The 17,052-nt window shown below is 34.8% G+C and overlaps 1 protein-coding gene across 2 annotated transcripts; it reads right to left on the bottom strand.

Annotated features, from left to right (window-relative positions):
- Window positions 1-575: 575 nt before the first annotated feature.
- LOC133181910 (lon protease homolog, mitochondrial-like) lies at window positions 576-16,913 on the bottom strand. Of its 2 annotated transcripts, none has more exons than XM_061316564.1 (22): window positions 16,425-16,913; window positions 16,070-16,158; window positions 15,672-15,791; window positions 15,447-15,511; window positions 14,502-14,618; window positions 13,918-14,057; window positions 13,642-13,703; window positions 13,481-13,548; window positions 12,114-12,172; window positions 11,294-11,377; window positions 11,041-11,172; window positions 9,890-9,978; window positions 9,469-9,607; window positions 9,244-9,366; window positions 8,786-8,929; window positions 8,402-8,527; window positions 8,044-8,160; window positions 7,758-7,898; window positions 6,919-7,084; window positions 5,955-6,169; window positions 5,326-5,490; window positions 576-1,100 (listed from the first exon to the last, which is right to left on the bottom strand). In XM_061316564.1, the coding sequence occupies exons 1-22, from the start codon at window positions 16,905-16,907 to the stop codon at window positions 939-941; spliced, it is 3,006 nt and encodes a 1,001-aa protein (XP_061172548.1). In that variant the 5' UTR covers window positions 16,908-16,913; the 3' UTR covers window positions 576-938. The 2 variants fall into 2 exon arrangements, with proteins under 2 accessions (XP_061172548.1, XP_061172547.1); XM_061316563.1 differs by having other exon boundaries at window positions 14,502-14,627.
- Between the last annotated feature and the right edge of the window lie 139 nt (window positions 16,914-17,052).

Below are 17,052 nucleotides of genomic sequence, written 5' to 3' on the forward strand. Positions count from 1 at the left end.
TCCCTTAAATGCTGGTTCCCCCCACCCCCAACTTTTTGGTGTTGTAAGGTCGAGCACTGGCAAATTCCAAGATTTGGACTTTTTTTTTCCTTGTCAGATGATTTTTTGAAGCCCCCCCCCCCTTTTGGTCAGTTCAATTTTTTTTCTGCTCGTCAGATTTTTCTGTGAATTTGCCCTCCCCCCCCCCCCCTCCACAACTTTTGAAACCGTTGTTATGGGCTTGAAAGACCAGGCTTTTTAAATTATGGACAACAGCTTCTTAAGAATATCCACTCCTCAGCCAGGAAGGATAACTGTTAAATTTATTATTTAATTTTAAAAAGCGTCAAAATGAAGCCTGAAATTGAAAACTTTTTGTGCAACAATTTTCATTTTATGTATCTCAATATTATTCAAGTTTCTTTGAAGCCTTAGAAACGGTTTTGCATAGTGTATTTTCTACATCCCTGCCCTTATGTACAATTATAGAAGTATATCACATAGTATATCTGGCCTCTGTGTATACATGATTAAAATCATCCATAATGTGATAGCTTTCAGTTTATTGTTTTAATGAATGAGAAAGACATTGCGCATACAGGTAGACTTTGTATCACATTTAATGAACATGAACATAATTTACATACACATATACAGATATTTTATATATAATATCTCGGGCAAAAAACACTGCAGTCTTTAGTTATAAAGTTAATGATTTCTTTGCTCTATCTTTTCATTAAGAAAGTCCATGCAACTTGAATGTTGCTTACATGTTTCCATATGCCAAGCTGTTTTCTATGTTGCTTTGGACAACTCTTAATAACTCTGTAGATAAGGAACAGTGTCACTGATTTGTGAAAGAGTGAAACTTAATATCACATCTTAGTTCCTATTTGAGTTTGGATATAAATGTCTGTCTGGGGACTTTCTGTGATCGGTGTTTTTCTATATTCCTATCAAGATTGTGATCCTTCCCTTGGAAATGCAATATCAAACACTTCTTTGTAATGTTTCACAAAGTGCACTTCCAGATCAGATTTCACTGCATCATCCAAATCTTCAAATTTACTTCTGTTTTCTTCTGGTAATATAACACATTTCATCCCAGCTCTCTTGGCCTAGAAAATCACAGAAGAAATAAGATTTTATAGTCATAATCCTGTTTCCCCAGGACAAGAAGTAAAATGCATTTCAATTTTTTAGCCTTTGAGAACCATTTTTTTAGCTGCAACTTGAGTCTCCTGACTTTATAGATGCCATATCAATAAAATCTATGAAAATTCCCACATCCATACCTTCAATTATACTCAGACTAAAATCTATTACCAGACATAAGAAAATTGAAAAGGGGAAAAAACATGCGCAGCTTTCCAACACTGAAGTTGCCTTAATATTTATTTGCATTTACCTTTTGAGAAAATCTTTGGAACTACAACTTCAACAATAACAACAAAAAAAAAACAAGAGGCCCAAGGGCCTTAACGGTCACCTGAGTATAATACAACAATTTAGAAGTTAAATACACTGATAGATGAAGCTTTGTTGCCCTAAAGCAAGAGAAGTAGGAAGATCAGGATCAACAAAATAATAAGTCTAGTATTCAGTATCAACTCATAACTTTTAAGTTCTAATCTGTCCCCCACTTAACACTATCACCATGCAGACTATTGACAAACTATTAGTGCTTCTGTACTATTTTTAAACCCATATTAAGACCTCTAGCATTGACCTCTCTTATAGTCTTTGAAGAACTTTTAATAAGATAAGTTATTTTTGTCTCATTTTTATTTATCTATTACTTACATGTCTGCCTGATTATTAAAACTAAGAAAGTACTTTTTGAATTATACAATAAACATTCTTGCATAATTATCTTATTCTATTAACCTTTCAAATACATTATTTACAGTGATTAATTATCAAAGGTGAATGGAAAAGGGGAGTAACTTCTCTCAGTAGAATACAAATTAATAGAGCCCTGCCCAGAACCAGAATGCTTAGACAAATGGTCCAGATGTTCAAAAATCTGGTAGAAATACGCTTACTTACATCATTTAAACTTTTACTCAGTTTGCTTCCGATATGCCCAGAAGCAGAGAAGAATTTCACAGGTACAATGCATTTTCACTACAGATTCAACAAAGCCTTACCCTAACACCAGAACCCAAGACCAAAGGTCAAGAAATTACAAATTGGAAGAGTTACCCTCATCATCATAACTATGGACTTCAAAGTATTAACACTTTTCCACTATATTATCAAAAGCCCCCCCCCCCCCCCATTATGCCAGGACCCCTGACCCTAAGACCACAAGATTTAAAAATTCTGTTCGAAGCTCCCATTTTCATCATAGCTAAGCAATTTCTTTATCAGCTCAACGCTAAGGAGCAGACAAGATTAATTACTGATTAATTAATAGAATTAATGCTTTTTCACTGTATAATCAATAGAGCCCCCCCCCCTTCCTCAAGAACCCCAAAAACTGAGGCCATATATTTAAAAATTTTGGAAGAGGCATCCTTGCCTATCATAATCATGCACTTAGTTTGTTTAAATAATCTCCAGTAGCAGAGAAGATTTTCAAAGAATCAATGCATTTTCACTATATAATCAATAGAGCCCCGCCCTAACACCAGAACCCCTGATCCTGGGGCCATGAAATTCACAATTTTTGAAAAGGCATCCTTATGCATCATAACCATGCACTTAGTTTGTTAAAATAATACCAAGGAGCAGAGAAGAAGATTTTCAAAGAATCAATGCATTTTCACTATATAATCAATAGAGCCCCGCCCTAACACCAGAACCCCTGACCCTGGGGCCATGAAATTCACAATTTTTGAAAAGGCATCCTTATGCATCATAAACATGAACTTTGTTTGTTTAAATAATACCCAGGAGCAGAGAAGAAGATTTTCAAAGAATTAATGCATTTTCACTATATATTCAATAGAGCCCCGCCCTAACATCAGAACCCCTGACCCAGGGGCAATGGCTTTCACAATTCTAGAAGAGGCCACCTCCTCATCATAACTATGTACTTAGTTTATCACCTTAATGCCCAGGAGCAGAGGAGAAGATTTTCAAAGAATTAATGCATTTTCACTATATAGTCAATAGAGCCCTGCCCTAACACCAGAACCCCTGACCCCGGGGCCATGAAATTCACAATTTTGGAAGAGGCTCTCTTGCTCATCATAACTATGTACTTAGTTACTTTATTCAATACCCAGGAGCAGAGAAGAAGATTTTCAAAAAAATAATGCATTTTCACTATATAATCAATAGAGACCCGTCCTAACACCAGAACCCCTGACCCTGGGGCCATGAATTTCACAATTTTTGGAAGAGGCACTCTTGCTCTTTACAACTATGTACTTAGTTACTTTACTTAATACCCAGGAGCAGAGAAGAAGATTTTCAAAGAAATAAAGCACTTTCACTATATGATGTATATAGCCCCACCCTGGGGCCAGAACCCATGACCCTGGGGCCATGAATTTCACAATTTTGGAAGAGGCACTCTTGCTTATCATAACTATGTACTTAGTTACTTTATTTAATACCCAGCAGCACAGAAGAAGATTTTCAAAGAATTAATGCATTTTCACTATATAATCAATAGAGCCCCACCCTAACACAAGAACCCCTGACCCTGGGGCCATGAATTTCACAATTTTGGAAGAGGCACTCTTGCTCTTCACAACTATGTACTTAGTTACTTTATTTAATACCTAGGAGCAGAGAAGGAGATTTTCAAAGAAATAATGCACTTTCACTATATGATCTATATAGCCCCACCCTGGGGCCAGAACCCATGACCCTGGGGCCATGAATTTCACAATTTCAGAAGAGGCATTCTTGCTCATCATAACTATGTACTTAGTTACTTTATTTAATACCCAGGAGCACAGAAGAAGATTCTCAAAGAATTAATGCATTTTCACTATATAATCAATAGAGCCCCGCCCTAACACCAGAACCCCTGACCCTGGGGCCATGAATTTCACAATTTTGGAAGAGGCACTCTTGCTTTTCATAACTATGTACTTAGTTAGTTTATTTAATACCCAGGAGCATAGAAGAAGATTTTCAAAGAAATAATGCACTTTCACTATATGATGTATATAGCCCCACCCTGGGGCCAGAACCCATGACCCTGGGGCCATGAATTTCACAATTTTGGAAGAGGCACTCTTGCTTATCATAACTATGTACTTAGTTACTTTATTTAATACCCAGCAGCACAGAAGAAGATTTTCAAAGAATTAATGCATTTTCACTATATAATCAATAGAGCCCCACCCTAACACAAGAACCCCTGACCCTGGGGCCATGAATTTCACAATTTTGGAAGAGGCACTCTTGCTCTTCACAACTATGTACTTAGTTACTTTATTTAATACCTAGGAGCAGAGAAGGAGATTTTCAAAGAAATAATGCACTTTCACTATATGATCTATATAGCCCCACCCTGGGGCCAGAACCCATGACCCTGGGGCCATGAATTTCACAATTTCAGAAGAGGCATTCTTGCTCATCATAACTATGTACTTAGTTACTTTATTTAATACCCAGGAGCACAGAAGAAGATTCTCAAAGAATTAATGCATTTTCACTATATAATCAATAGAGCCCCGCCCTAACACCAGAACCCCTGACCCTGGGGCCATGAATTTCACAATTTTGGAAGAGGCACTCTTGCTTTTCATAACTATGTACTTAGTTAGTTTATTTAATACCCAGGAGCATAGAAGAAGATTTTCAAAGAAATAATGCACTTTCACTATATGATCTATATAGCCCCACCCTGGGGCCAGAACCCCTGACCCTGGGGCCATGAATTTCAAAATTTTGGTAGAGGGCTAAATGCTTATTACAATCATGCCAACAGTTTGACTGCTTGATGTCCAGGAGTAAAGAAGAAGATTTTTAAAGATAGCATTAATTTTGGTGGTTTTAGCCCCACCCCTCAGGCCCCAGGGAGGCAGGGACCATGAAATTCACAATTTTTGTTCCCCTTTACACATAGATGCCATATGCTAAAATTGGCTGAAATTGGTTCAGCGGTTTCAGAGAAGAAGCTTAAAATGTTCAAATGTTAACACACGACGGACGACGACGGACGAAAACAGATAGCAATAGGTCACCTGAGTGACTCAGGTGACCTAAAAAGAAAAAAAAAAACAAACAAAAAAACAAAAACAAAAACAAAACAAAACGAAACAAACAGAAAAAAATACTTCAGGTGAAAAAAAAAAATTTTTTTTTGGTATTATAAATATAGAAACATGAAAAAAATGAGGAAAACTTCTAGTAATCTAGAATGTAAAATATACATACTGCCAGCAGCTTTTCTTTGAGGCCACCAATAGCCAGCACTTTTCCTGTCAGAGTGATCTCCCCTGTCATAGCCAGTTCCTGTCTGCATGGCCGACCCATTGCTAAGGACAACAGAGCTGTAGTGATGGCAATACCTGCACTGGGTCCATCCTTTGGTGTAGCACCCTATGCAAACATAACACATGATAAGTATTTACTTGAAATGATAACTGGAATAAACACAAATTCTCTTTTATTATTCTTGTTTAAAATAGTAATTAATGATAAAGGTATACAATGTTCATCCTGGTATATTGATCATTTTCAGTGGGCATGCTAAGTAAAGAACAATTTATAATATTTTTTAAGCTTCTCAATCATTTACATTTGTATAACCAAATTAATCTAAGACAATGTTCATCCCGGTATATTGATCATTTTCCGTGGGAATGCTAAGTAAAGAACAATTTATAATATCTTTTAAGCTTCTCAATCATTTACATCTGTAAAACCACATTAATCTAAGAAATCAGTATTCATCAATTGCTTGATGCGCCAAAAGAAAACAAATGCCTTACATACATCAAAGAGGTAATAATAATAACAATTTACTGACCACTGACACATACTTCTGTACTGTAATTACTAACCTCAGGGGAGTGAAGGTGAACACTAGATCTGTGGAAGAAGTCGTTGTTAGGGTCCATTTCCTGCAGCAGTGTCTTGGAGTATGTGTAAGCAATCTTACTGCTCTCCTCCATTACTTTGGCCATGTTCCCTGTCACATTCATAGAGGGAGGGCTTTCCTTCTCCTTGTCTGAAGCAGGGGGTACCTTTACACACTCCAGATATAATGTTGTTCCTCCTGAAATAAACAAGGTATATGGGTTAAATGCTTATTTTCCTTAGCAACAACATTAAAAAAATGAAAAAAGGACTGACAAGTCCATCTTAAATGATCTTAATATGACATCCAATCAAAATTTAGACATCTTGATAATTGTCATTTTATTTTATTCTTCCCTTCCCCATTTCATTTTTATCACAATGAACTTACTGAGTGCAGGACTCACTGAACATGAGCATATCATATGAACATGGTCATTCATTTGTCCTTCATTTGAATACAAGTACAAAGTTACATGAATGATTGTGTATATTTTCATAAACTGTGAACCTCCATTTTAGTGTCAGATACATTCTAGTATGTATTCATTCTCCATTAAAAGGTCATAGTCATGACAAGATTTTTTTTCTTCCAAATCCTTTAACCTGGTCTAAAAATAACCTTGGATCAGGTTTTGGCTTTTAAGACATAATAAAAAGAATATTCAAACTTTTAAACCCTGTCACCTTGACCTTGTTCAATGATCTGGTTAAGAGCAATGGCATACTTTTTGGTCATAAGCAACTTTTGTGTGGTGTTTGTGCTTCTACAATTTTTTTTTAATGGGCATTGGCTCATACAAAACATAGTATTGACAGATGCTACAAAGACTGAAATGTTGAAGGGTGACTCCTATGTACCCTTCCACTTTGTTTGTAGAAGGGAGTTAAAATCGAATACATTTCATTAATTACAGCAGAGGATTTCTTTGGATGGGATGATCGTACCATAACTGGTCCAAGCTAGCCCTGTGACGACCCCTGGTGGTGTGACATCATACATCCTGTCCGTCTGGTAAATCGGCAAACCTATGAACTTCTGCAGAGTGTCATTTTGGACCTCAACTTTCTCACTCTCCTTCCTAGCAATCATCAAGGCACACTTTCTGTATATCTGGGGAAGGAAGTTTTGAAGTTAAAACTCTTGAAATAAAGTGCATCATTAAACAATCTTAACATCAAACATTTTGGAAATAATGAATTGTATATCAGCTAAAAATTCTGGATAAAATTAAGCCTAACTTTGAACAAGAGGCCCTAGGGCCTTAATGGTCACCTGAGTATAATACAACAATTTAGAGGATCCATAGAATTATAAAATAAACCGATCAATGAAACATTGTTGCCCAAAAGCAAGAGAAATAGGATGATCAGGATCAAATAAAAACTTAGTCTAGTGCTCAGTAACAACTCATAAAGTAGATCTACAATAATGTGCATTGAAGTGGTAAAATTTTCCGTTTGAATGAAACGTTTTGAGCTTTCTTTTGAAAGCAAGAGAATGACTTAGGTGCCCTGAGAAAAAAATAATTTGCTCACAAAATGACTATTTGTAGACCCATACATGTACTTTCAAATCAAGGTCAACATGCATTTCTGAAGACTGTACAAACCTGCTTAACACTTGCTCTAAGATAACACTTCATCTGTTAACAAAATTTAATCATTCTTGGCCTAGCAGCATGCAGAATATGATTCAAGCAAAAATCATTTAAAAATAATGTTACAGTAATATAATTTTTTATAGAACTGATGAGTTTTGATGATTCTTTGATGTGAAGAATTACCTTTTCGATGTGCTTTTGAAGATTCCTGACACCACTTTCTCGACAGTAAGAATGAATCAATGTCTTTAGGGATTCATCTGCTATATGAACCTGTTCACTTCCAATACCAGAATTGGTCTCAGCTTGTGGGACTAAATATTTCTTTAAAAAAAAAATAATAAAAAATTAACATCATTAATCCTATACAAGATACAGATTTCTTCATCAACATCAAAGAACAATGAGTTCAAAGAATACAAATATATAAATCCATGCTTGGCAAAGCATTGTTTATAATAAGACTAACCTGTGCTATGTGGAATTTTTCATCAGCAATGTACCCTGAAACTTCAATAACTTCCATTCTGTCCAATAATGCATCTGGAATGGTTTCAATGTCATTGGCAGTGCTTATAAAAAGGACCTGGAAATGTAAAGAGCAATATATGACAAGTGTCTCAAATGGCCCCTTAAAATGATTATCTTAATTTTACTTTATATATAGCTTTACTTTGCACAGCTATACACATGACCTTTATTCGTAATTTTCAATTTGATCAAAATGCCATTAATTTAGAAATATGACATCACATAGGAACCTATAAATTCTATGTTTAAAATGCAGCATAGAAAATTCAAACTTCATGAAGAGAGGGAATTCTGACCTTGGACACATCTATAGGTACATCAAGGAAGTGATCTAGGAAGTTAGCATTCTGTTCTGGATCTAACAACTCCAGCAGCGCTGCAGCCGGATCTCCATGCAGTCTGTTACTTCCTATCTTGTCTACCTGTTCAACGTAACATGGAATATAATTATAAGCATTGTAGACCTTTTTTACTAAAGAGATGTCATAAATTTCTTGAGATTAAAAAATTGTAACAGGTAAAATTTTTCTCTATAATTCACTTCTCAAAAATCACATAGTGCAGTGTTCCTAATCTCATTACAAATCAAACATTACAATAAATGTTACAGCTGGTACAGAACTGCTGAGTCTTGTAATTCAAACAGACCTCATCTAAAACAAACCTCGTCTATAACAAACCTCATCTATAAGCACCAGTGGATTCTGTGATTTTGTCTTCTTCAGACATTGAATCATTTTACCAGGCATAGCCCCTACATAGGTTCTCCTGTGTCCCTTGATTTCTGACACATCATACATTCCCCCTACACTGAATCTGTAATACTGCAAAATAAACAAATAATTACAAGATAGAATTCCCAAATAACTGCATCAATAAAATTTTTGGAAGAGTTCACAGAATAATGCCAGGAAAGTGAACCATCCAAGTCACTTCCTATTTATTATACTGCAGCATAGTAGAGGTTCACTGGGAGATACATTTGAGTTGGTACCACAAAATCAAGCTCTTACTTGTAGCAGTGTCCTTGTTAGTATTCATTGAAATTTGAATGAAAAAAAAAGGCAAAAATAAAAAAATACAGTATCATTGAGGCCTACATATTTTTTCTGTGTGAATTCACAGAAGTATCCATTACCTCTCTGCCTAGTGCCCTGGCTATAGACTTGGCTATACTGGTCTTCCCCACGCCTGGTGGCCCTTGGAAACATAAAATCTTGCCTTGTGTTGATCCCTTTAATTGGCTGACTGCTATAAATTCCTGTAGATTTAAAAAAAAAAAACAATCTTACTTTTACCTAAATGTACAACATTTTTATTTGTAATAAGTACAATTTTTTCTGCACTATTAAATGATGCATACCATTATTCTGTCCTTGACATCTTTCATGCCATAGTGATCGGCCTCCAATATCTCCTTTGCCTTGCTCAGATCTAGATTTTCCTCTGTGAACTTTCCCCAAGGTAGAATAGTTAGCCAGTCCAGGTAATTACGAGTGACACTGAAATAAAATAGGTAATTTTGTGTGATACTGAAATAAAATGGTTAGTAAGTCCAGGTGATTATGTGTGACACTGAAGTAAATGTAAAATAGTTAGCCAGTCACTGTGATTACAAGTGATACATGTAATTATAAATAAAACTGAATAGCACAACTCCATCAGTGTGATTTCATCCACATGGACAAAGTGGTCCTGATGTATCCACCAAGCATTTCAACATTTTCAAAATAATATACTCAAACTAAATACTCACAGACATAACACACAAAGAAATTGTTTACCTGAATTCTGAGGAGTGATTATCAAGAATGGATAATTTATTTAGTTCTTCATTGATAACTTCCATCACATGATCAGGAACTGACAAACCCTGAAAAGGTAAATAAATAAATATTAAAAACAAATCCTACACACTACTGATATTTACATTTATAATTTCAAATTTCTTCACCTAATGCAATGTTATGAAATCTGAGAAACCTAAATATGTATGTACATGTATTATTATACATCCTCACTAGTAAAACTTAATTTTTTACTGTGAAATCAGCATTAATGGTTGCAAATAACAGATGAGAAGACAGTTATTCCCTAATTTAAACTGTCTTCTTTGCTTTATCTGAATCAAGTCTCTTTTATTTTACAAAAATTTACTTCAAGTCTCGACATCTGCATTTCTCAAGTACAACCCTCATGACAGAAATTTTCTGAAACTCAAGTTGTTTGTGTCAAAACAAAAGGTTCTATATATGGTAATGAAAGGAGATGAAGTGGAGTCCCCCAATTGTGCCTCCTCCCCCCCCCCCCCCCCCCAAAGAATCTGTTATGATTTGGGGATGCATAAAATATTACGGTGTGGGCACAGTTACAACCATAAATGGCACTGTGAATAGACATACATGTAAATATACAGATATCCTTCAGAACAACTTGTGGCTCGTTAAAGCTACCCATTGTCCAAACCAAAACTTTTTTATTTCAAGAAGATAATGCTCCACTCCACCGAGCCCAAGATGTCAAAAATTACCAAGCCAGGAATCATATAAATTGTATCAACTGGCCTGCACAAAATGTGTGGCTAAAACTTAAACAAAGATTGCAACATTGTGTGGAAAACATCACTACAATGTACCCCGATGAACCATCCAGGGCTATCGTAGACATATGGCAAAATCTCCCCTTGGAATATAATTCTCTGCCAAAATGTATGAGGAAAGTGTTGAGGGTCAAAGGTCAAATGACAAAATATTGAACACAGGTACAGTATTTTCCACTTGTATTTATGTTTATAGTTTACATTATGCTTCACACTTGAGCAAGGCCATTTTGGTTTTCTGCCGTTAAATTATGGCACACGTCATACATATGTAACTATATATGACTTTATATAACTAAATAACTAATACTTATCCAGTTTTTTACACAAACTTACCTCTAACCTTTTTCTAAACTTTTCCTCTATGGCATCCTTATCATCTTTCTCCATACCCAATTCCTTTTTAATCAGCTTTAACTGTTCTCTTAAGATAAAATCACGATGTTGCTTTCTCACTTTTTCCTCAACCTATTATACATGTATATATATATATATATATATAAAAGATCCATAGGCCAATGTAATTCAATAAGCATACAAAGCAATCAATTCAAAATTATAAAGCAGCTTAACACTTTCTTGCCATTACCTCTTCACCAATTTTCTTCTGAAGTTTATTTCTTTCAAATTCTTTCTTCAGCAATGTGAGCACCATATGTAATCGCTCTGATACCTGAAGAGACAACAAAACATTAAATTTTATGATGATTACAAAGATATAATCATTTTTTTTAAATTTGTCTAGCTGTACGACAACTTAACCTTATCTAAATCGCTTGGTTTGACTAAGACACATATTTTTTCTTTAACAATAAATATACATGTATAAATAAAATGTGTATAAAAATGAAACATGCAACTGGTATTTTTTTTTTTTTTTTGGGGGGGGGGTGTTTAACAACATTTATAAGAGAAATCTCAGTTGAAAACCATGTTGACAAAACAAACACGCTGTGGATATTTAAATGAGTGACCAAGTGACTTCCAAAAGCTAAACAAACTCTGAGGTGAAGAAATACATGAAAATACAGTTTGACATAATTTGTATCATATTCCCAATCTGAACTCAGTCCTGGGGATTCCTGCAGGTACTCTGCTGTGTGCTTTTCAATACATTGTTTTCAGTCTTTTTTCCACTTTGGGTTTCTTCTTTTTTTGCCCAGAGTCAGGTAAAGATTAGGGACTACCACATGTTCATTTGACTTTCATCATGTGATTTGTTAACAAAGCACAGCACATATGCAAGCTTTGGATTCTCTTGGATTCCTGTGTACAAGTCTACTGCACCATTTACCAAGAAGGTATTGGTCTATTTTTCAAACAAATGATGAATGGTTTTACATTATTAGTTACTTAGGAATTGGACTATGTACTAAAGTCTCTGGTTACTAGAACTTGTATTTACTTACATCCAGCTCCTCTAAAACAGACTGTAAATCGGAGGATTCAGCTGCCGTTAACTGGGCACCTACACAAGAGTCAAATTCAAAGTCATGTCAACAAATAACAAGAGGCCCATGGGCAACATCGCTCACCTGAGTAACTTTGGCCATGCTGTTCTTTACCAGATTTCCCGCCTTTTAATATACCTATTGTGGCCCCGCCCTACCCCCGGGGGTCATGATTTGAACAATTAATAATCTACACTACCCCAGGATGCTTCCATATAAGTTTCAGCTTTTCTGGCCCAGTGGTTCTTGAGAAAAAGATTTTTAAAGATTTTTTCTTATGTATTTCAATGTAAAACTTGGATTCCCTATTATGGCCCCGCCCTACCCCCGGGGGTCAGGATTTGAACAATTTAGAATCTACACTACCCCAGGATGCTTCCATATAAGTTTCAGCTTTTCTGGCCCAGTGGTTCTTGAGAAGAAGATTTGTAAAGATTTTTCTTATATATTTCAATGTAAAACTTGGATTCCCTATTGTGGCCCCGCCCTACCCCCGGGGGTCATGAGTTTAACAATTTATAATATATCTACACTACCCCAGGATGCTTCCATATACGTTTCAGTATTTCTGGCCCAGTGGTTCTTGAAAAGAAGATTTTTTAAGATTTTTCCTATATATTTCAATGTAAAACTTGGATTCCCTATTGTTGCCCCATCCTACCCCCGGGGATCATGATTTGAACAATTAATAATCTACACTACCCCAGGATGCTTCCGTATAAGTTTCAGCTTTTCTGGCCCAGTGGTTCTTGAGAAGAAGATTTTTAAAGATTTTTCTTATATATTTCAATGTAAAACTTGGATTCCCTATTGTGGCCCCGCCCTACCCCCAAGGGTCACGATTTTAACAATTTAGAATCTACAGTATCCCAGGATGCTTCCACATAAGTTTCAGCTTTTTTGGCCCAGTGGTTCTTGAAAAGAAGATTTCTTAATGACCCCACCCTATTTTTGTTTTCTCTTGATTATCTCCCCTTGTAAGGGGACTTGGCCCTTTATTTTAACAATTTACACTCCTCTTCACCCAAGGATACTTTGTACCAAGTTTGGTTAAAATTGGCCTTGTGGTTCTTCAGAAGAGTTGAAAATGTGAAAAGTTTACAGACGGACGGACAGACGGACGGACGACGGACAACGGGTGATCAGAAAAGCTCACTTGAGCTTTCAGCTCAGGTGAGCTAAAAAATTAGTACAGTGTAGTACTTTCAAGTTCAATTCAATTTATTGGAATCGTTAAGTTAGCATACAGTAATTTGTCATTATAAATATTTCATATTAGAAACTGTATGTGATTACAGAAGTTTAACAAAAGGTGATGCCTATACCTAGGTCACTGATGTAAACTGGATTATCATTGAATCTGTTGTGTTGAATCATGTAGGCCAAATTTTCTCTGAAAAACACAAATTGTATTGATAAATTTTAGCCATGTGATTTTGAATGCACGGTTTACTTATTCTATGTTCACAATAAACTGTAAAAGTACCTGTAAATAGGATTCAGAGAGATGATATCTCTAATTGTTTCTACCACTGCTGCAGTTGTGGCCTGGAAAAGATATAGAGCAGTGCAAATGAAACACGGATATAAACTTACTGTAGGAATATAGTAGGTTTATAAATTACAAGTAATCATGTCAGAATATCTATGATTTGGAATATAAGACTCAAGTATTTTCTTACAGTGTAAATTCCAATTTATGTCTCACAACAGATTTAATTTCCCTCATACTGATATTTCAGTGCTAATCCACCAAACTTACCTTCATTTGATCATTGTACTCATAAGATATGTCCTTGACATTCTCTGTTTCCACCATCAGAATTTTATTCATGGACACAGTTTTGGCAACATCTTCCTCTATTTTTTCGCCCATGGGTGGAGGTGTAGGTGTGTTCATTGCTATAGAATAAAATATTGCCTTTAATGTGTCCCGTTGAGCAATGCTCAAGAGTCAACATAAAATATTCTTTAAAATTCTCAAATGAAAAGGATAAATGTATGTCAGCTGACTCAACTACTTGAATTCAAATTAAATATGTTTCTAAAATCAAAAGCTAGTTGTACCTACAGCTGTACATATAAAAAAATCTCTTTCTAAAATCTGAATCCTATTCAACTAAAATTTTCCATTGACACATTATCCTGATACAAAGAAATTAATCTTGCAATGCTTTTTTGAGTGTGCCTTGTGAAATGCTCTCATTTTTCTCTACAAACTTGGATTACTTTGTTACACTTCGAGAAATGACATTTTAAATAAATCTGTAAAAAATGTATCCTTGAATTAATGTTTTGTGCCATTCAGCCATAAGTACATGTGTTTTTATTAATGTGTCTACTTACAATTTGTTGATCCTTCTAGTGTCTCTGTGGTTTCCACTTTCTCATCACCATTGCCATTATTTGCCTTGCCATTTCTTCTTCTCTTCATTTTTCTTTTGCTGTCATTTTTCTCTTGAACTGTTTTGACTGTCAATAAAAAGGAAATAATAAATTAATGAACATTTTTATATACATGATATAAATTTAAATTCAGATTTTTAAAATCTCGAGTTTTACAAATTCAAGACTTGTGAGAAAAAAAAAGACAGCAAAATTCTCTCTTACTTAGGAGCTCATGTAGCTTTAAGAACACTTAATTTGATATACACTGTAATAATAGGAAATATTTCCATAAAAAAGTTCTACTTTAAATAATCAATAAGTGGTTTGATCCAAATTTCAATTCAGCTCAACAATCTACAGATATAAAACAAGTATAGACTAACAAAATGTCAGATATCCTCAAACTGTAGAGAGTAAACTAAGAAATGTCCTAAGTATCCTAAACTGACATGAGATGTAGACTACTGAATTTCAACAACTTTTGCTGAATAAAATATGTACTAGAAAAAAAAATACATATAGTGGCTTTATTGCACGGTTTTCATTCATTTTCAGGAATATCTGACGAAGCATAGTGGTGGTAGTTTCTATTGAACCTGATGGTTTTAAGCTATCTGAATGTTAGAAATGCTTGTCTATATACAAATGTATTTAATACCATGTATTTATATTCATTTCCTAAATGGCATCGTAAAATTTGTTTTGTTTTTATTTACCTCGCTAATATAGTTTCAGGTGTTTAAATCAAGTAAATTGATGAACTAGCATTGTTTTGGATAAGTCAATTAAGCCCCTCTATGGCTTGAGTAAAAATTATGGTCTAAGTTTTATAGTATGCTTCAATATTATACAACAAAGATCAAAACCAACTTTAACATGCATTTGTACTGTCTGAGTACCTACGTGGTGAAATAGTCCCCGTTGGAAAAGGTTCTGCATCTTCATTTAAAATATCAGTAATCCGGATCCTGGAAAAGGAAACCACACCTTTATTTTTGTGCATATTATTCACGAAATAATGTTTGACTTGAAAATTATAAATTTAAAATAAACTTATGAAAAATGTTCATTGTTATTATTCTTAATCTCATAAATAAGATAAATGCCAATAAAAATTACTGAGCAAACCTTCTGTGGCAGTTGACAATTAATCTTATTTTTGTTTTCATGTCTTGCAACTCAGCAATTTGAACAAATGTTCCCACTTTGTAGATATCATCTAAAGAGGAGACACAGTCTGCTTCATTTCTAAAGAAGAAATAAATATTTGCCATTTAGTTAAACATTGTCTTCTAGAACATTCTATAAATAGTACTATCTATCTGTCTATTGGCTGCATGCTTACAATCTAGACTTTTAAACAACAAACCATACTTTACCATTTGCAAACATCTACTGGGTCAAGGTTGCATCTGTGTTTTTTTTTTTTTTTTTTTGCTACAGTCTGATGATACTCATGTGCATTGTGGCCTTGATATTTTATGATGCAATATCAAAACATATATGATACTGTAAAAAACACTTACGAATCACTTTTCTTCAGAAAAACTCCTGCATATGGTTGATTCAATTTAACTTTCCTCCTCAACAAATCCATTAAATCAGGATCTTTTATCTATGGAAAGATTATTTTTAAACATTTAAAAACATCCAACAATTTCCAGCTCCACCTGATTGCCATGTTAATTTCATTCTACTAGCCATCTAAATATGCACTGTTCCATGTAAAATAATTTTCACTTTTTTAAATATCTTTATTATCGTCTTTAAATATGAAAAGATTAAAGAACAAGCATACTTTATACAATTCTATTTCATAACATCTAATGCATTCAGCAGATTATGTTCTTGCACATGTCAGCTACGGAAAAAAATATTTACCTCTAACATTTTACTAAATTTAGGGAAAACGGGATTTCTGTTGACAGCTAATACCGGCACTCTTGGAAAGTAATCTGGTACGGTAAGGGGTGTCGGGAGGTACTGGGGTCCCTGGGGTGGAGGAGTTTCTCCGTCCTCTGTGTCCCCCGAGGATTGTTGACTTGAATACGCTCTTAAACAATGCCAGTTTACAGAAGATGCTCGTTTCCATGTATTCAAAAGATTGTTATTCCAAACAGACAATTTTTTAGAATTACATAACCTGTTTTCTACACTGTAAATATGATGAAACCTCCGAACTGTCGATTCTTTAATCGTTGGTAGTTTGGCTGAACAGGAATGGCGAATAAAGTTTGATCGAAAATTTTCTGAAATTTGTCGAGATGACTTTGAAAAACACTGATAATGTCTATGTAATCTAGTTATTCGTGAGTGTCCAAAATTAAAGTTACATGTGCGTAAATTTCGCATGAAGGTCGCCATGTTTAATACTACTTCCGGTCTTCAGAGTTTAATGAATTCGTACATGGTCGACTCGTTTAGCTATTGCAGATCTTAGTGATTTAAAAATGAAATAATCAATATCAACATTGTTTCAAATAATTTTGATATATGTTTATGACAAAAT

The sequence above is a fragment of the Saccostrea echinata genome, unplaced genomic scaffold, assembly GCF_033153115.1.
Source record: "Saccostrea echinata isolate AGI-Se365-2 ecotype Australia unplaced genomic scaffold, CSIRO_AGI_Sech_v1 ptg000009l, whole genome shotgun sequence".
Classification (NCBI taxonomy): domain Eukaryota; kingdom Metazoa; phylum Mollusca; class Bivalvia; order Ostreida; family Ostreidae; genus Saccostrea; species Saccostrea echinata.